This window comes from Solanum verrucosum, unplaced genomic scaffold (genome assembly GCF_900185275.1).
Source record: "Solanum verrucosum unplaced genomic scaffold, falcon-dt-bn FXZP01000307.1, whole genome shotgun sequence".
Classification (NCBI taxonomy): Eukaryota; Viridiplantae; Streptophyta; class Magnoliopsida; order Solanales; family Solanaceae; genus Solanum; species Solanum verrucosum.
The window spans coordinates 1930626-1952316 of NW_026020264.1; the positions used below are offsets into that span (position 1 = coordinate 1930626).

Genomic DNA, 21691 nt, shown 5'->3' on the forward strand with positions numbered 1-21691 from the left:
ACCTAAGGCAAGCCATTGATATATAACAAAATATTTATTTTTTAATGATGAATTATTTCTGAGAGAGACTTCAGTTTTTTTTCAGTAGAAAGATTGGAGAAAAGCATAATACTTATAGTGAACGAAAAGAGGTACAGATATTGTTCACTGCATGTATGGCATTTGGCTAGGGGAATTTTTGTTGGGAGAAACGGTGTCATTTTACTATTGGATAAAGATTGACACGTTTTATTCAATCATCAAATTGAATTTATGCTCTTTTTTTGGCGTTTCGTTGTTCTTTTTCGAGACTGAATCAGGTTTAATATTTATTTTTTTAATATGATATATATTATAAAATTTATTTCTATTACCATTATATTCGATTAAGGATAGAGTATAAAAAAAGATTTTTTTTCTGAGAAAAGATGTGTTTTTTTGTTTTGTTTTTGTGGATTTGAACGCGACAATTCACCTTGATCTCATTGATAATTTTGAGATTGATCGATCAATCTCAAATAAATAAATGCAAAAATGATGAAATACAATTAACCGGATGTTACATAAGAAACAACAATAATAAACCACAAAATAATGATTTTATTTTGTTGGCGATGATATATAGTACACAAAGATGTATCTAAAAAATCTTTCCCTCTCCCCACCAAGACCTGTAATCTCCTTCAATTCTTCATTCTCTTCCTTTTTTCCCCTTTCTAATTACAATCAAATCTCATTATAACGATATCATTTAAATCGTCTTTTGGCCTCTATAACAAAATAATGTTATAAAAAATATATAATATAACATAATATAAAAAAATATATATTTCAATTTTTTTTATCGTTATTAACGTAGAAATGATTGTTTTAGAGATATTTGACAGTATAATTTAGTGCATGTAATAAGCGAAGAAGGATAATAAAGTAGCCCCAGCCAAAGTTGCCACGTGGGGCAATGACACGGCGGCATCACTAGATGGGGCAGAGGCTGGGGCAGAGATCGGGGAAGAGATTGGGGCAGAGGTTGGGGGCAATATTTGAGCCATTACTGAACTAATTGAGGCAGCAACAATGAGGGTGACACAAGCAATCTTCTTCATCTCCATATTTTTTTAAATAACTAATAATTATCTTTTTGAAATTTATGTTTGATTTTTTTCTGTTTTTTGTTTTTTTGCTTTGGTGAATTAAATGTGGTTGAGAAGAGGGGTATATATAATATGTCTAGGTATAATTTCAACCACATTTGAATATTTATGGCAAGAGTGATTTTAGGGTAATTGTAAGAAAATCATCAGTTAGAATTTAAGGGTTCTCAATTTTCTTTTTCTTTTTCTTCTTCTAGAATTTAGCATTTTCTTGTTGGTTTTGATTTGTCATGGTTTTTTTTTTTTTTTTCAGATCAGAAGAAATTGCAAATTTGAAAATATTTTGACTATTTTTTATGCTTATGCTAAAAGAGTGTTAGATTTTGAGGGTTGTATTATTTTTTGTTTTTTTAATATTTTGATGTTTTTTCTAAAGTTTTTTTTTTTTTAAGTTGTCTATGATATTTAGAGTTGAAATTTCAGTTCATGGTTATAATATTAATTCAATTAATTCATATTTTTAATGAGTTAGATAGTTTATATTTCAATTATATATATAAATATAAATTTCAATCTATTTTTAACGCATAAAAATAATGGATAACATGTGAGCATTCATATACAAACTCACTTTTGTACCTAGGAGAATATCTTTTCCTTAAAATTTGAGAGAAAACATTTACTAGATCAATAAAAGCACACAAATGCCCAACCCAACCCCTCGCACTATCAACCCTCCCCCTAATCTCCACCTACCCCTAACTCATGATTTGTTCCTGAGTCGGGGTTGGAGTTACGATCGATTCCTAGATTAAGGTTGAATCATGAATTAGAATTGGAGCTCGAGTCGAGATCGTGGTCATGGTTAGGGTCCATGGGAATCATATCTTGAGTCCGAGTCGAATCTCGAGTCAGAATTAAGTTAGGATCAGGATTAAGGTTAGATTTCATATTGAGGTATGGTCCCTAGTTGAGATCAAGGTCGGAATCGAGGTTAAATCCCATGCTGAGGTACGTAGGTCCCAAGTTGAGATCGAGGTCGGGATTGAAGTCAGGTCCTAGGTCAGTTAATGTGGATTAGAACCATTCACCCAATCCATATTTTATCAATATTCATATGATGCATTACAATTCATTAATCCATTTTCAATCTGGACAAATCTGATTCAATCTATCCATTTGCTGCTACTTGTGATATTATAATTGTTATCATATTTATTTTGGCGAAATGACCTAAGAGATCCCTGTACTTGACTCTGTTTGTCAGTTGAACCCTCATACTCATCACTTTGCCAACTAGACCCTTAAACCATCAGAACACAACATTTTAAGCCCTTTTCTCCCCTTGCCAGTGTGCGTGTAATGAACGCGATTACACATGGAATTCCACATCATTTTTTAGTGTCATGTACGAAATTAAGTGCTAAAAAAAATAAAAAATCAAATATATCAATTTTAAAATTTCTTAAACTTTTCAAATGGTCATCTTCTTCATATTTGGTAATTGAGCACTAAATTCATACCTATTAGATCAAATTCTTCTCGGTTTAACTTGTATATTCAACTACAAGTTCACCAACACAAACTCAACGAACCCCAATCAAAATTTTTAATTAATTTTACAAATTCACAAGACCCATTTATTATTTTTTAAGCTTTTTCAAGCTTATCAAAAGCTTATCAAATAGAGTTTTAAAATTGAAGAAGAAGAAGAAGAAGAAGATGATGATGATGGAACTTATTTTTTAGTTTTGTTAAATTGATTTTTTTAAAAGTAAAATATTGTTTTAACTCGCTTTCAAGTGCGTGTAATTACGCATATTTCCAACTCACCAATATTAATGTCACATAAGCTCGGTCAACGGTTAGAAGGGTTTAAAATATTGAATTCTGATGAGTTTAAGCGTTTGGTTGGCAAAGTGATGAGTAAGAGGGTTCAACTGACAAACGGAGCCAAATACAAGGGGTCATTCCGCCTATTTATTTTAAAGAAGATTGTTTCCTCCGTCAGGTATTAAAAGGATTCAAGTTTTTCTATTATAGATTAGAGTGTAGACATACTATGGTGGAAAAGAGTATAGACATATTGTCTTCACATATTTGGTAATTTATACATGAAACTGATTTTTTTCCATTTTATTGAAAGAAAAATGGAGGGAAGAGGCTGGTGAAAAATAATTTTTTGTTTCTTTAAAGAGAGTTTAAATAACATTTAAGTGGTATTTTGTGATTTTGATAGGCACAAATAGGTTCAAAATCAAGCTGTTAGTGAGAAAGGATATTAGTCTAGATTAGTCAACTAAGAGCAACCTTTTTTATTTATTTTTTTAAATAATAAATTTGTTGCTTAGTTGGAATAAGGACAACTATTTGTCAGTCTGTTAATCACGTGCGTATGATTGACCCAAACTTTAAACAAAGACTACAATTAAAATTTCCCAAATCACAAGGACAATTTTGTTTAGTTTCCTTAAATGAACACAAACTAAATTGAGAAAATATCCATATTTTAATTCAATCGTCAAAAAATAAGTGTTATTTCGCAAAATAAATAATCTATCCCAAAAAATAAATATTGCGGGGAGTGGACACCAAATGATTAAAAAAAAAGGCTTACAAAAGTTGGCTTTTCGTGAAGTTAATTAAAGAAATTGCAGTATTAAATGCAACATGCCTTAAAATATATCCACCTAAATAATTGCTCATAACTTATTACTCCACTAGTCATTAACTAAATTATCACAGGATTAGCATTATGCATGAGATTTTTTTTTAGATAGACCATATAAAATATTCACTTCTATTGTTTCCAGGCTGTATTTTAACATAATACTATAGTATAGCCTATAGCCGAAAAAGTATGGGAGAATAGACATGATATCATGCAGCTTCATACTATTGAGGATATAATTTTAAATAGGAAGAAGTGAAGGTCGCATATTAGGGTAAAAAGTTAGTAGTGGTAGAGTGTTGTCTTGTCGTGCCCTTATAGTTCTTGCCATAAGTTGTTTATTGCATTTCGATTATCATATTATTTTTCTGTTTTTTCTCTTATGCTTTTGCCATTGTTTTCTTCTTCTTTTCCCTAAGATTTGATATACTTGAGTCGAGAGTCTTTCGGAAATGGTAAGGTCTACGTACACTCTACTCTTCCCAGATCCAGATCCGACTTTGTGAGATTTCACTGGATATGTTGTTGATGTTATAACTTGTGTAGTATAGCCTAGAGCCAAAGCTAATAAATTTCAAATTATAAGTTCCATCGATATTCAATTAAGTACCCAGGAAGATTCGAGTCAACATGATGTTGCTTCAATAACAATTTTTTTTTTATCTATCACGAGTCACATGGAAAAAACTACTGTACTACCTAATAAATAAAAAGGGGTCCAGCTTGCTATGAAACATGCAAATGCAAACCAATTTCATCAAATATATATATCTGTAAAAGTTGAATGAAATTCATAGTGGAAAAACATAGTGTATATAACAAATGGATAAGTCCATGGCGTTGCTTATGATTATGGTTTTATCCTATTTTACAGCTATAGCAAATTCACAGGTGAAGAACATCTTCTTACTAGCTGGACAAAGCAACATGTCGGGCCTAGGAGGTGTCGTGAACAACACATGGGATGGTATCGTTCCACCGGAGTGTAGCCCAAATCCAGCCATCCTCAAACTTGATGCCAAACTTCAATGGGTGGAGGCAACTGAACCTTTACATGCAGATATCGACGCGAATGTTACTTGTGGGATTGGTCCAGGTATGTAGAGGTGGATTTAAATAGATTAGACTCGCTCGCTCTGAACATGCTAACTATAAATTCTAGATTCGTCTGTGCAGGTATGCCCTTCGCAAATTCTTTGTTGAATAAAACTTCGCTTCTTGGGGAAGTAGGGTTGGTACCATGCGCAATGGCGGGGAACAGAATAAGTCAATGGCAAAAGGGGACTTTCCTTTACAATCAGCTGGTGATGAGAGCCAAGGCTGCTACAGTGCAAGAATGTGGGGTAACTAGAGCTATGCTTTGGTATCAAGGGGAGAGTGACACAACGTTACTGAGTAATGCAAATGCTTATAAAGGAAAAATGCAACAATTTTTCACTGACTTGAGAAGTGATGTTGGGATACCAGATCTTTTGATTATCCAGGTAACCTTAAATTTGGGAATTCCCCCGTTTCAATTTGATAGGGAGTTTAAGAAAATAAAGAAGACTTTTAAGTGTTGCGATCTTAAACTAAGGATATGTGGAATGTACCAAAATGTCTTTTAATCTTGTGGTTTTAAACATGTCATTTGGAAATTAAAAAGTACTTATAAAGGAAAGAGATATTCTTTCTCAAACAGACTAAAAAGGAAGGTCCGTAGTCAAACAAATTGAAACAGAGGGAGTAACTCTTACTGCAGGAACCGGTTCTTAAGCTGCAGGTTCATCCAAATGCAGTATATTTTCAACACGGAGCATATGTGTGTGTGTGTGTGTGAAATTCCACTAAAATTTCAACAAATATTAGATTTTGAAAGCTTAACTTCAATAATACAATAAATTCTCCGTCACAATCTGAGGTCAGTCAAGCATCCCTTGCAAAGTTGGTTATTAGTTATCCTTACTTGTTTACACTTCTTTTGTTCAAACTTATGTAGGTGGCTCTAGCTTCAGGAACAAATTTCACAGATATAGTAAGAGAAGTACAGTTAAATCCTGACCTTGCAAATGTAGTAACTGTTGATGCCAGGGGTTTGGAGTTGCATAAAGACAATTTACACCTTACTGCTTCTTCCCAAGTCCTCCTAGGACACATGATGGCTGATGCTTATCTTCAGACAATCTCAACCACATCCTAATCTATTCATTAGTCAATAGTGAAAGAATATTTCAGTTATTTTCTCAACATGTGAAACCAGTGTAAACATTCAAAAAGGGAAAATGTTCAATACTCTGTAACGTAATCATAAAACAGTACAAGCTATCATTAATTGATGTTTCAATTGTTCAACTAAAAAGAAGGGAAATGTAGTTTTCTCCATCCAACAATCCACGAGGGGTGTCAATTTTCGATACATTAAAGTGTCAACCTCGTTGAACATAGAAATTACAAAAGGGAATATGTTTCTAATAAATGCAACATGAATTGTAGTTACGTTTAATTGACAATGACACAAGAGCTATGTAAGAAAAGGAGAAGTAAATTGCAACAACAAAAGAATCATCCAGCTAAAGCGGGGTACCTTTGGTTGTTGGTTAAGAAGGGAATTATTCATATATTAAAGCTAGCATAGTTAATACAATATTTCGTAGATGTTAGTTGCTTTGTATAAAATTCAACACACCAAGTACGGTGTTTGGTTATTATTTTTACAATCCCACATGTATAATTTATGAGTCAATTTATATATTATTTTATGCAGGGTAGAAAATGGAATAACTAATACATGAATAACACATCCTACATTACTACCAGCATAACTCTAACCAGCAACCGAAACAACCCCTATAGGTATTGGTGTTCCTGTGTAATTTTGTAGTACATAGTTTCATAAGGCACTTTGGCCCTTTTGCTTTCTCAGAGATCTCTAGTTTCAGTATATGTATATAACATCATACACAATTACTTTAGAGTATTATCAATCAAACCAAGTTCGTTACTTACTGATTGCAAACATCACACCAGGTGGCTACTGCATCCTGTTCCTTTACCAAAATTTAGAACAAAATCACTGACAATCGTTGGGTCTTAATCTCTGGATCATGTCGAGTAGAGTAGATTCAGCTGAAGGTAGATTTATCAGCAGCTGAAATGTATATGAATTAGGAGAGAAACCCTTATCAATCATTTCTTGCAGAAGTGGAAATACCTCATGTAACTTATCCCTTTTAAGAAATCCTTGCAAAATAAAATCACAAGCAAAATTTTCGGGTGAAAGACCATTTTGTTCCATCTTCCTCATCAAGTCTTCTGCTTCGTCTAGCAAACCCTCCCGGCATAGGCCATTTATCATTGTATTGTACGACCTCACGTTGACATGTAAACCATCAGAACACAATTATTGAATATATCTTGAGCAATATTGAGCTTGCCTTTTTTGCACAATCCAGCAATAACAACATCATACATAGAACAGCTGAGGTCAACATTCTTTCTTTCCAGTTCTTGAAGAAACACCAGAGCTTCTTCAACATGTCCATTCTTGCACAAACCATCTAGCATGATACAATAAGTGTGAGTATCGGGTTTGAATCCTAAAACACGCATTTCATCATACATCTTTTGTGCATGGGAGAATCTCCCTACTCGAAATAATCCCTGCAAAACAGTGGTGTATGTTACAATTCCAGGTTTTAATTGTTTTAGAGACATTTCTCTCACAAGATCTATGGCTTTGTCTATTTCCATTCTTTTGCAATAACCATTGATTAGTGTTAGGTTGAACACCCCTCTGCACCATCGAATCAAACACTTGTTTTGCTTCATGTAACCGACCTTGCCAACAGTAACCATCTATCAATGTGTTGTATGTGACTACATCAGGATCAACGCCCTTTTGTATCATACATTCAATGATAGCTTTGGCGTCTTCCGCCCTACCTTCCTTGCAAAATGCATCAACTAATATATTATAGGTTTAGACATTCGGATACACACAATGATGGATCATCTGATTCAGTAGCTTTCTTAACTTCTTCCCATTGGCCAAAATTACAAAAACATTGAATAATTGAACTGTATGTAATAATATCAGGATAAATCCCTTTCTCAATCATTTTAGTGAAAACCTTGTGGGCATCATCTACCATTCGATCTTTGCATAAGCTGTCAATTAAGGTGTTATAAGCTGCAATGCTCGGTTCGCAATTCCCAAAGTAGTAATTTCTTTATAGAGATGAATAACAACAGAGTATTTTTTTTTTTTTGAATCTCCGTAACTACCTTCAACAATTCAGTGAATGCCTTCACCGATGGCGGAGGACGGTAAACTATCATTCGACGGAATAAAGCAACAGCTTCATCAATATTCTTCAAAATTCTACCCTTAGAAACAAAATTTTGTAGCGAGGCAGATGATGTTAAAGTAATTTTAGAGCTAGTGTGAAAAGAGAACTTACTGAAACCTAATGGATTTTCAATCAGGAAATGCTTCCAGATCGCAGATATGGCTCTTCTTTGCTGCTATTAATTGGGGCGAAACTCAATCACCGGAGAAAAAATAAGCTATTCAGAGTTCTCCGATCTCCGGCAAGAAGTAAGATTTTTTTATCAAACAGGACTGTCAATGCAAATTATACGTTAAAATTAGTTGATTTTTTAAAATTTAATCTCATGAATCACTGTATCCTTTCATAATTATGTTTCAGACTAGTCTCAAGTTACATTAAGGTTAAAAAAATGAGATCTCAAAAAATAAATACTTTTAATAAAAAAATTAGGGAGTTGTAAATATGCATAAAGTATGAACATGTTATTACAAATTCATAATACTTTAGACGTCATTTTCCTAATTTATTGGTGTGGTAAAAGTTTACTCTTTTTGTCAAATTATTTGTGAGTGACATAATTATTAGTATTATTTTATTTATTCTTAGTAGTAATTATTTTTTAAAATTATAAATATAATTTATATTTTAAAATAGTGATAGAAAAAATCTAATTATTACTAGCTTCATTTGGTTCAATTTGTTTGATCTATTTTGTCTTGGTACGAAGTTTAATAAAATAAAGAATACTTTAGAATTTTATAGTCTTAAATTAAAAATATATCAAATGTATCAAAATGTTTATTAATTTTAGATGTCACGTAAAAAGTTAATAATAGGGAGCAGCTTACAAAAATGACTATATTTATAGGGTTATTAAAGTTCAATAGCTATAAGTATGTTATTTTTACAAAAAATGACTATAATTTATATTTTTTTTAGCTGTATTTCTTTATATGTTTTTATTTTTCTATTTATACACTAATATAGTTTTAATTACAATGAACTAAATAAGGAAAATGTATTAATTGTGTACAATTAGCATATAAATACTTTGAATTCAGATTGATATTTCTATTTATAAACCTTAAAGTATTAATATATCAAGGATACAAGTAGGGGTGTTCACGGGTCGGTTTGGATCGGTTATTGGGCAAAACCAAAACCAAACCAACTTAATCGGTTTTAAAATTATCAAAACCAAACCAAACCAAATATAGTATATATTTATTGGTTTGGTTCTTATTGGTTTCGGTTCGATTTGGTTCGGTTATTCGGTTATTAATCATAAATAAAAATAAAAAAACAATTCATTCAGAGCGTTAAAAAAATGACAACAATTTATTTAAAACAAAAATAGTTAGAATGACTGACATTACATAATTTTCCATCATTGAATTTACTATGAATAAAGTTTCCAATTTCATTAGTTTGGCTTAGAAGAAAGAGACATTGATATTTTCAATCTTATAAATAATTGTCATAGACACACTCATATACATAAAACCAATAAGATAAATATTCTCACTGTGGGCATTTTTTCTTTCATAAGTAAATTATAAATAAATTTTGATGAAAATACATATAAGATCTTTAAAGTTGTTAATAAAAATAATATATTATGTATGTATAACATAAAATATATGTATATAACTTGTCGGTTCGGTTCGGTTATTTCTTCGGTTTTTTCGAACAAAACCATAACCAACCCATATCTATCGGTTTTTAAATCGGTTTGGTTCAATTTTTCGGTTTGGATCGGTTTTTATCCAAACCGTGAACACCCCTAGATACAAGTATTTATAAAAACTTAATTTATTAATATACCAAACAAGGTAAAGTATGACAATTAGCATCTGAACACGACAATTTGAAAAATGAATACATTGTTTTTAAACAAAAAATGAATACAACAATATAATATACATATGAATACATTATTGTTAAACAAAAGATGGATACATTGGACAACCTAGAAGCAAGAAAAATGAAAAATAATAGAATGTGTAGGTATCAAAGTGTGTAAGTGTATTTGGTTGTATAAAAATTTGATAAATTCAACAAACACCAATCTCTTTTTTGTCAAGTTTTTCCTGTTATACTTGAGGCTTGATGTTAACTCAGGTATTTGTTTATAAAAATATAGTATTAATGTATCCGATTATACTTGATTGCCTAATCAATCTTTTAAATTGGATAGATTACTTATGTATCATATACTTGTATTCACACATCACTATTTCAACTTGTGTTAATATTACAATAAAGTATCTATGTATATAAGTATTCTAATATATACATTTTTTACAATCACACAAACCTCAATCTCTTTTTGCTCATAGTCTTCCTGTACTATTTTTTTTTATAACTATAGCCATTATAATGGATAAAACAAAATAATTCTTTAATCGAAATCCTATAAAAATAGATGAAAATATAGATAGATACAAATATAATCTTCATAAAAACGAGAAAAAATAATTAAAAGATACTTGATGAATTCAAATAACAAAAATTGCTCCTAGAATCATCAAAAGGATCTTAAATTGAAAGGAATTTGGAGAGGAAATATTGAAAAGGAAAAATCTTTTTGGCCAGAAAATTTGGCCAGAATGATATTTTATCTATGTTATTTTATCTTTTAAAACATTTTGCCCTTTTAATTTTAATACCTTTTTACTAAAAAATGGAAAAAAGATCAGTTTATTATAAAATTAAAAAATTTGGCCAGAATTATAGTTTTTTTAATTTTCTGGCCAAATTCTGGCCACATTTTCTGGCCATTTAGCACTTCCCTATTGAAAATATGTGATATAGGAATATTGATGAAAGAGAAAGTATTAATGAAGGTAAACATGAGAAACTGATCACATAAAATGTGCCTAGACATAATTAAGTATGCTTGTAATAATAACTTTCCTATTTAATATTTAATAATTTTCTGATTATTTTTATATAATTAACTTTGCTATTTATTGTGTAGTTATATCCATATAACATTAAAAAAAAAACTATAACTATTTATTTTAAATGTATACTAATATTTGTCATAATCTGTAATTTTTCCTAATAGAGCATTAAACCGTTACTAAATAAAAGAGTTATTCTTTTAAATGGGCTAAAAAAATAGTCGATCAGCTTATATGACATAGTTGATGATGTTATTAATTATATGTGAAGTAGTCAACTTAGCAGAAAGAAAAAGAAATAAATGAGAAAACTAGGTGTTATTGATGAAAAAATAGTCGATCAGCTTATATGTCATAGTTGATGATGTTATTAATTATATGTGAAATAGTCAACTTAGCAGAAAGAAAAAGAAATAAATGAGAAAACTAGGTGTTATTGATGAAAAAATAGTTGATCAGCTTATATGCCATAGTTGATGATGTTATTAATTATTTGTGAAATAGTCAACTTAGCAGAAAGAAAAAGAAATAAATGAGAAAACTAGGTGTTATTGATGTATTTTAAATTAGAGTTGAAAATTAGAAATGAGATTTGCATGTATTTTAAATTAGAAATTTGCTAGTGACATGGGAACATAAATTTAACTTTTCTCTTGCCTGGTATGTTCTTCTTTGGCTAACAATATTGTAGCCACCCATTAATTATATTCATACTTTAGTCGTATATGCAAACATCCTCTTAGACTTGACCTTCTCTAATAGTTTAAATTATTGCAGCAAATATTTATATCAAATTAATATATACATGGTGTGTTTAAACATATAGTATAACTATATATAACTTGGTTAATTACGTATATTTTCATTTTGTTAAGTTATTTAACCATGATATGTTAGCATTGATTTAGACATTTAGAGTAAATAATTGTATGAGCCACAATATAATAGTTAGTAATATTTGACATTTAAAGAGAGAGAAGTCCGATGTTTATTAAAATTGTTGCAGCATGTCTAAACTTGTATGTTATAACCGTCAGCAACTCAATGAGCTTAAATAAACCACCAAACAGCAGTGAATGAGGTTATTTCTTCCTTAATTAGAGGTTTTGAGTTCTTGATATGAAAAAAATTTAGAATAAGTCCTATCCGATGCGAATCTGAATATCAAAAGAGCTTAAATAAAAGCCTTGAGAAAGCTGGCTTTTCCTGAAGTTAATTAAAGACGACACAAACTTGCAGAGTACTCATGGCACATAATATAATTAAATAAAATGCAACGTGCCTTCAAATATATATCCACCTAAATAATTGCTCATAACTTATTATCACATGGTTGACATTATGACTGAGAATTTTTTTCGTAGATTTGAGAGAACAAAACCATATAAATTATTCACTTTTTATTGTTTCCAGTTTGTATTTTATTTATTTAACATAAATATATACTATAGTATAGCCTAAAGCTTCAAAGCTAATAAATTTCAACTAACTTTGATTTGATCGATATTTAATTAAGTGCCCATTAAGGAATATTCAAAGCCAACATGATGCTTCTTTATGTATCACAATTTTATTTATGCATATCACGAATCACATGGAAAATAAAAAAATATAACGTAATAAATTAAAAAAGGGTCAAGTTTGCTTTGAACTTCAAAAGTCCTATACCTTAATTCTACACACACAAAAGCTAACCAATTTTATCCAATATATATATCTGAAAAAAGTTGAATATAATTCATAAAGTGGAAAAACATTGTGTATATAACAAATGGCAAAGTCCATGGCATTGCTTATGATTATGGCTTTATGTGATTTTACAGCTATAGCAAATTCACAGGTGAAGAACATCTTCTTACTAGCTGGACAGAGTAACATGTCCGGCCTAGGAGGTGTCGTGAAGAACATATGGGATGGTATTGTTCCGCCGGAGTGTAGCCCTAATCCGGCCATCCTTAAACTTGATGCCAATCTTCAATGGGTGGAGGCCACTGAACCTTTACATGCAGATATTGACGTGAACGTTACTTGTGGGATTGGTCCAGGTATGTAGGAGTGGATTTATAAGGAGTTAAACTGAACTCAAAACTTTCGGCTCGAATCATATATGTAGTTGTCAGTATATATGACTGTATCATGAGCCAGCCCAATTCATCATGGCTAGCCCATATGAGATTTGGAGTTTAACGGGATTGGTCGAGCTGACCCACTATTTTGATGGGCCAAAAACATCAAGTCTAGTCCAACACTAAATGGGCTGCAACTGGGGACCCATGCATTAGAATTTGTAAAAATTAGGCAAATCACATAGTATAAGAAAGAAATTACTTCCTATCCCTACTCTTTCATTAATTACCAAAATAATGTTAACATAAATATCTTGAAGATAATATAACAAAGTGTTTATTTTCAAATATCTTGAGTCAAATAACATGTCATAACCCAACAATATACCTCCCTTCATTTCTATTTTTTCATTGTTGAGAAAAAAGAAGAAGAAAAACACACTAATGTATATTTTACTCAAATAGATATGAGTCATGTGTATTTTTATTTTTAAAGTTGTGTATAAATAGATTAGACTCGCTTTGAACACACTAACTATAAATTCTAGATTGGTCTATGCAGGTATGCCCTTTGCAAATTCTTTGTTGAATAAAACTTCGTGTCTTGGGATAGTAGGGTTGGTACCATGCGCGATGGCAGGGAACAAAATAAGTGAATGGCAAAAGGGGACTTTCCTTTACAATCAGCTGGTGATGAGAGCCAAGGCTTCTACAGTGCAAGAATATGGGGTGATTAGAGCTATGCTTTGGTATCAAGGGGAGAGTGACACAATGAGCCAGAGTGATGCAAATTCTTATAAAGAAAAAATGCAGAAATTTTTCACTGACTTGAGAAATGATGTTGGGATACCAGAGCTTTTGATTATCCAGGTAAACTTTAATTTGGTACTCCCTACGTTTCAATTTGTTTATCTGGTTTTGATAAGCAAATATATATTTTTGTTCAAAATTACTTATGTAGGTGGCTCTAGCTTCCGGAGGAAAACATTACACAGAAATAGTAAGAGAAGCACAGTTAAATCCTGACCTTGCTAATGTAGTAACTGTTGATGCCAAGGGCTTGCAGTTGCAAAAAGACAATTTACACCTTACTGCTTCTTCCCAAGTTCTTCTAGGACACATGATGGTTGATGCTTTTCTTGAGACAATCTTAACCACAACCTCATCTATTAATTGTTAATAGTGAAACAATAATATTTCAATTATTTCCTCAACTTATGAAATCAGTGTAGCTAGTAAACATTCAAAATGGAAAAATTTATTGGTTTTGTGAAATGACAAGTACTATCATTTTATAATGTTTCAATTGTTCAATTAAAAAGAAGGGAAAGATAGTTTTTTCCATCCAACGGTCCATGGAAATACCTCAGGTAACTTATCCCTTTTAAGAAATCCAATGGCGGGAAATTTTGAAAACGGAATTCGACTAATGGAATCAGACCGTCAACTCTCGATTGATTGATGCTTGATTATTTATGTCGGTTGCATTAAGCTATTTTAATATTGATGCTATTGAAATGACGATGGTGCAAATCAGACAATTTTCTAAAACAAACGAAAATGAATTGTCAACAATTTGAAACTTGTGGTATAAAACAACTCTTAAATATTTGTGTGATTATAAATCATTTCATTAGGAATAAAAATGTGACATTCTTTTTGAGATGGACTAACAAAGAAAAAATGTCACACATAAAATGTCCATGGGACAGAAAGAGTATATTGTTTTGTCATTGTGTTGTAGCTTTGTAAAGCACCAAAGAATATGAAAGGCTATTCTGTCAATGGAAGCTCAAAAAATAAAAGCTGTGATATTAAAGAAACTTCAAGAGCATTAGCTTGGTTATCCGATCCCTGCCAGGTTTGCCAATCAGTTTGTTTGTTAGGAAATCCCTTTTATCAATTGCATCGGCAGCGGGGCGCCCAATTGCAATCGATAAAGCAACTCAAGTTCGATCAAGACCTAGCACAGCAAGAGTAAAAGTTGAACTTGATCTATTGGACAAGCATCCTAAACGAATTAAACTCCAGTATTTGGATGAGGAATCTAGTAAGATTTTGGAACACTTTCAAGAGATTGTTTATGATAATCTTCCTCTGTATTGTACTAATTGCAAGCATCAAGGCCATGCCGAAATAAATTGTCGTCTAATCTTGAAAAAGAACCTAGTCCATGATCAAGAAGTAGGTGTAAGAGAAGAAGAAATTGCGCATGATATCCAAAAATATAAGGGTGACGCAAGGAGAATTTTGAATGAGAAGAGGGAACTAGAAAAAGTTATTCAAAGAGACGATGATAAAAATCTCAGTACGTGCACCAAAAACAATGTATTGGTGATAACTGAATCATACAAATCTGATGATGCAATGCACAATAATTCCAGTCCTATTTTGGTTCAAAAAAATCCTCAAGCTCAAGCAGACTTGAATTATGATTCGTTGGCGGAAAAAACTTCAGATAATGATGCACAAGGTGTTGTTGAGGTCCAAAATAATCTAGTTAATATCAAAACAACAGTTGAAAATCAAATTGTTCCTACAGACAACGTTCTAATAGGTATTGCTACTGTTCAATTTGATCCTAATGTCAAGGAGAAATCTTCAGTTGCTATAGGCATTGAACACGAATCTGATAAGGCTTTGGGGGGCGCGTCGAAAAACAGGGGCATGCCTCAACTTTGGAAACTATTGAGACATCACAATCGATTGTCGCTGAGGATAATCAAAATGTGACAAAAATTGGTTCTTCAACATCTGCAACTACTATATTGAATGCACATCATGGTGTTTCTCAAGATTGGAGAATACAAATTCAAGAGTTGTGGTTGGTGCATCACTAGTTGATTCTCAACAGCAACTAGGTGATGTTAATGCACATGAATCAGATGAAAATCATAGGCAGCATTTAGTTGTTGGACAGGGTAAACATGCTATAGGGACTGAACATGAGGCAACACAACGAGTTGAAAAATCCAGTGGTGAGGTCTCTGCTCAATATGGCAGTAAGGGCTGGAATGTGGTGGCATCGAAAAAAGCAACAACTACTTCAACAAATAGTTTGATGACTTCTAGTGGGCAAAAACGTGTTACAAATGAGAGTCGATGTGAAAATATGGTAGAAGAAGTGGAGGAGCATGTCACACCTCATAGTAAATTGAGCCCCGGAGCATCAACCTTTGTGCCTAAGGGTAGTAGCGTTGCCTATATTTCATCTCCGTTACATTGGGAGCGACAATTGATTTTAGCAGGTTCTAATGTTCAAAATATTTCTGTTAGTGACAAGGAGCTTATTGATGCATTGGGAAGTTTTGATGTTGAAAGGTTGGTTTCTCTTACACCTATTTAACACTAACAAACAACTACAAGTTGGTGGTAGTAGTACTTTCTGCCCAAATCAGTTTGCTAACCTACAAGATGAGGAAAGTGATGAAGAGGATTGGTTGGATCACTGCTTTGGGAATGCAGCTAGGGATGCATATATTCTCCTAGGCAACAACGCAATAACAAAAAGAAGCATGGAAGAAAGAATAGTTAGGATGACAATGTGACTGAGGAGTTTGTTCCAATGCACCTACCGATGCGAGTGGCAAAGCAGAATCATATGACAGTGTCAACATATTCAACAAGATCCAATAATTCCAAGAAGAAGTGATGAACTATCAAATGTTGTTGGATAGATTTGAAGAAGGAGACAAGAGGAAAATACTACCGGTTACTTTAGATGGGCAATCAATTCTTTTTTATTCATGCATCTTTAAAAGGAAGGTTGATGTCGATAACTCAACCTTCCTTTTGGTTGTTATATTTTTGCACTATTTAAGTATCCTCATTTGTAATATCATCATAGAGTGTATTACAAATTCTGTGGTGATAACAAAATACCTAGTCCTCTCTAGCTCGTATTTTCTTCATGCTTGTTAGTTAGTAGAGGTTTGTTACCGCATTAGGATTGGTAAGGGAAGACCTAGCCCCCCTTGTTTGTACTTATCCCTATTGAGAATTTTATTTCTAATAAAATGGTAAATTTGCCCAAAAAAAAACATTATTATAAATAATAATTTAAAAGCTTTGCATGGTAGCAAACTAACAGCCCAAAAATAAAAACCGGTAGATGAAACAATTTTCTTTATTAATAGTTTGATGTTGCTGAAATTATTCATTTGATAGAAGACCTATATAAATACATAGTCAAACTTCTTCATAAGTACATTATTAATTTCAAGATTTTTTAGCTACTATAACAATTGGATTAAACTTTTTTAATGTCAAATTCTAAGCTTAATGACACTTTATATAACAAAAGAAATTAAAAATCTTTCTATGATGGCAAAATATATTCATGATAAAAAAAAGTTTCATATAATATCTATTATATTAAAGTATCAAAATATTTGGTCAAAATCTAGACCTAGTTGATGCTGTTATAAATATAAAAAATGTTATAAAAAGGGAAATATAACATAAAATAACGATTCTAAGAAAAACTTGGTTGATATAGTGATATTGTTATATAAGGACGATGTTATTGAGATATCTGACTGTAGATAGATTATAGAAACTAAAATAAGAGTTTATTATTAATTGGGGGGTCGTTTGGTAGCTGAATAAGAAATAAATTATTCATGTATTAACTTAATATGACGTTGGTTGTCACATTAGAAATCTGAATGACTAATATATGTATAACCAATTAATCCCTACATAACTAAATATTATATAAATTCACTCATAACTAATTTTCATATTACTAATACTTGCATAAATCTATGCAACTGACCCTGAGGGGTCTAAATAATATTAACCTTCTACTAATTTAAAAGATTAACCCTGAGTGAAGCAATTAGTTTCACCCATTCATTTTTAAGAAACAACTAATTATATAAAGTAGAGAAAATTGTATATAATAGCAAATTATTAATTCAAATTAAATGCTATAAATATAATTTTATTTAATTGTACCCCATAGTAAACTGTTGCTATTTTGCCTCTCCTGGTGAATCTCGCTCGCCACTCTCGTTCTCTCCCTCGCCTCTCTCGCTTTTTATACAAACACAAATGTATAAAATGTGTTTGTGTTTGTATTTGTATAAAGCGAGAGAAAATTGTATATATACATATATTTTTGTTCCCCTCTCTCCCCTCTCCCAGATCTCGCTCGCCAGTCTCTCCCCCGCCTCTCTCGCTTATACAAACAGAAATGTATAAATTGTGTTTATGTTTGTATAAAGCGAGAGAAAATTGTATATACACATGCAAATACATATATCTTCGTCATGTACACTTATAATTATACAATACAAATATTCCCCTGCCCAGTTCTCTTTTACCTTTCTCTCTTTCTATCTTTATATTAACACAAATTATACAATTGATCTTTTGTATATGTATACCGAAACAGAAACATATTATATACAACTGCTTTCTTTTGTATATGTATAACAAAATATACATATTTATGTTTGTTATGAAGCACAATTATACAATTATAACTATATCATACAAATATGATTTTTGTGTTTACTATACATGAAAGTTGCTCTATAAAGTACTCCCTCTGTCCACTTTTATTTGTCATGTTGCGCTTTTCGAAAGTCAATTTGACTAATTTTTAAAGTTAAATTAGATTACATTAACTCGATATTTTTTTAAAAAAAATTAGATATTCAAAGACTATACGAAAAGTACTATAAATTACATTTTTTTACATATCAATATGATGAAAATATACATCATAAAATGTTGGTCAAAGTTCTTATAGTTTGACTCTAAAAAAGGAAACCATGACAATTAATTGCGGACGGAGGGAGTATCGTTTATCATTTCAAGTCCAACCTACATTTCTCATATTCCTACCTACCTCGCCAACTAACTTTTTTTTTCTTTTTCGATTCTACCTTTTAAGAGAGAGAAAAAAACAAACCAATCACTGTCCTACAAATATATCAATAATAATCTTTCCGTCGTATTTTACGTGATATTTTTAGACTTTGTGATCTAAAATAATTTTTAGATATTTATGTAGCTGAAGATCATTTCGGATAAAATGAAATTTTGAAATTAAATTATTTCTAAAAAGGTAACATTTTTTTTTAAACGGATTAAAAAGAAAGATTGTCACATCAAATGGAACGAAGAGGTTAATAATTTACCTAAAAATAACAGTATATACCATTAATTATACTAATCAATCATTGATTATTATAGTATTAATAAAAATTGCTTACCTGTTTTAATGACATGTGGCCCCGTCTGCATTAACAGCGTGACGGCGACGATTCTTCAACTTCTCCGGCGACTCATTCTTTTTTACTTCTTCAAATCAACTTTCAACCTGTCTTCTCAACGTGGCATATTCCTCCAGCTCTCCCCTGGGACCCACACGGTTTATCATCTCCCTATATAAACCCTTACTCTACCTTCTTCACTCTTCATCCCGATCTCAATTCCAATTCCGATCTCTCAGTTCAATTATCTCTCCAATTCACTGCATTCTCCGATTCTCTGCAATTTCTGAGATATGGAAGTGAAAGCTATGGCTGTGTTTTTTGCAATTGTGGCGATTTTGTCGGTGGTCGCTTCCGCTCAGGAACCGACATTGGCTCCAGCACCGTCGCCGGACCAAGGCGGTGCGTTTTCCCTACCGATTTCCGGTGCGATTATCTGCTTCTCGCTGATCTTCTCTCTTGCCGCTCTTCTCAGGAACTAGATCGATCGCTCTTTACTCCTCGTTGATTTGATGACTATTTATTCATCGGCGTTACCGCCGGTACTTATGTAGATATACATTTTAGATAAATGCGGTGGTATTTTGATGCTTGAGTGAATTTTTTTTTTCTTTTTCTTCCTCTGTTTTTTCGCTTGGTGATAGTAGGGATTATTATACTTTATTTTGTATAATTACTGGTTTGGCTAAATAATAAAGAGAGTTGATATTTTTGTATTACACTCGCAGCGTTTCGTAAATCTTGAGATAGGGGGGTTAATAAATATTTGGAAGTATTAGCTATATTTCGGTAACTACCAAAAAAAACAAAAATTATCTTTTATTAATTTGATTCGATAAATAAAAATAATTGAACTAACCCATTTTGATGATACGTTGATAATAATGCTCGAGCTCAACTAAATTCATTTTGAAAGAAATAAGGAACAAGAAGGAAAAAAAGTAGGAGGAGTTGTTGAACGAAGAAGAAAATTTAATATATATATTTTTTTATGACAAGGAAACCTGCCGTCGTTATTCTTTGGGTGCGCACAGGGTAAAATCTCACTCTTATGCAATAGCTCGCAAATCACATAGGAGAGGTAACCTGCACTAGGCAAGCCCTGTGCGATGAGCTCGACCCAGAAGGCAAATCCCTTGCTTTCACTGGCAAAGAGTTTCGAACTTGAGACCTTCAACATAGAAGTCCCAAGCCCAAACCACTAGGCTACCCGAAGGAAGAAAATTTAATATATTAGAAAGTGGACAGTAGTTTATTTAAAATTTTAGGAGCTTAAACATTGATTATTAATTGTAAATCATTACTCTATAATATAATCTCACATCAGTTAATTACTACTCCCTCTGTCTCAATTTATGTGACACATTTCGGATATCGAGATTCAAACGTTTGACCGCAAATGTAGCATAATATCTCTATTGAACTGAAGAATAACTCCTTTAATGCTTGAAATACCACCATTTCTACTACTATTCAAACTAAATAAAGACTGTAATGGCTTCTTCTTATGATTCAAAAACAAAAGAGCCCAACTTTGATACAAAATCAAAGGGGTTGGTGGGTTCGTGAGTCACAGAGGAAGGCTGTATCATTCTTGAAATTTGGAAGATGATAATATGCTGAAAATCAGTGCTCAATATGAAAATGTGACACAAATTAGGAATTGTTTCTCTTCTTTGGGAATTATAAGTCAAGAATTTTGGTTAGATAAGTATATTTGTTTGGGTTAGTTTAGTTAGATGGGTTGGGTTTGGGTTATATTACGGTGATGGGTTATTTATTTTTTGAAAAATCAAGTAATTTCAATTAATTTGAAGATTTCCGTCCAAAGTATGGATGATAAGTTTATTAACGGTAGGGGTATGAATAACTTCATTTTAATGATAAGGGTAATCAACTAATAAATGAAAGTTGAAGGGTAATTTTGACCCCTTACCCTTAATTAAACTAACGCTTTTTAATTAGTGCTAGACCAATGTTAGTGCACCTGTAGATGACGATTTGCCAAAGTAGATTTGGCATTAGAGAGTCAAAATTAGAAAATTAAATCACAGTTATAGCATCTGGAATTTATGATATTAAATCCTAGGTAGAGGTTCAACTGTTTCTCTAAACTCATATTCTCAATGAAATGGTAAACATTGGATGTTGAGAAGAGTCTATCATTGGATGTTATTAAGGACATGTCACTAGATAGGGGTAGGAAGTTATGAATGACACGAAGTAGAAGATTAGTTAAATAGTACAGTGTTATCTTATTCTTCCATACTATTCATAGTATCATTATTTATTTAGTTTGTCATTGTTCATGAAAATTTGTCATGGTTTCTCACTTCCGCTAAAAAAAATTTCATATTGCTTTGGTGAGCGTCAGGAAACAGTCTCGCAGTCTCTACCTTAGGGTAAAGTCTGCTTGCTCTCTCCCTCAAATCATTTCGATTAAG

General features: G+C 31.9%; 2 protein-coding genes and 1 pseudogene across 2 annotated transcripts; 2 read left to right on the forward strand and 1 right to left on the reverse strand.

Moving 5' to 3' along the window:
- The first annotated feature begins 4575 nt into the window (after positions 1-4575).
- On the forward strand, positions 4576-5829 carry LOC125833576 (probable carbohydrate esterase At4g34215). Its single transcript, XM_049512732.1, has 4 exons — positions 4576-4837; positions 4918-5225; positions 5720-5764; positions 5812-5829. Exons 1-4 carry the CDS (start codon positions 4576-4578, stop codon positions 5827-5829), a joined length of 633 nt encoding a protein of 210 aa, XP_049368689.1.
- Positions 5675-8565, reverse strand: LOC125833577 (putative pentatricopeptide repeat-containing protein At1g12700, mitochondrial; annotated as a pseudogene).
- A 4163-nt stretch (positions 8566-12728) lies between these two features.
- On the forward strand, positions 12729-14222 carry LOC125833652 (probable carbohydrate esterase At4g34215). The gene is made up of 3 exons (XM_049512822.1): positions 12729-13002; positions 13586-13893; positions 13985-14222. The coding sequence occupies exons 1-3, from the start codon at positions 12729-12731 to the stop codon at positions 14201-14203; spliced, it is 801 nt and encodes a 266-aa protein (XP_049368779.1). The 3' UTR covers positions 14204-14222.
- The last annotated feature ends 7469 nt before the right edge of the window (positions 14223-21691 follow it).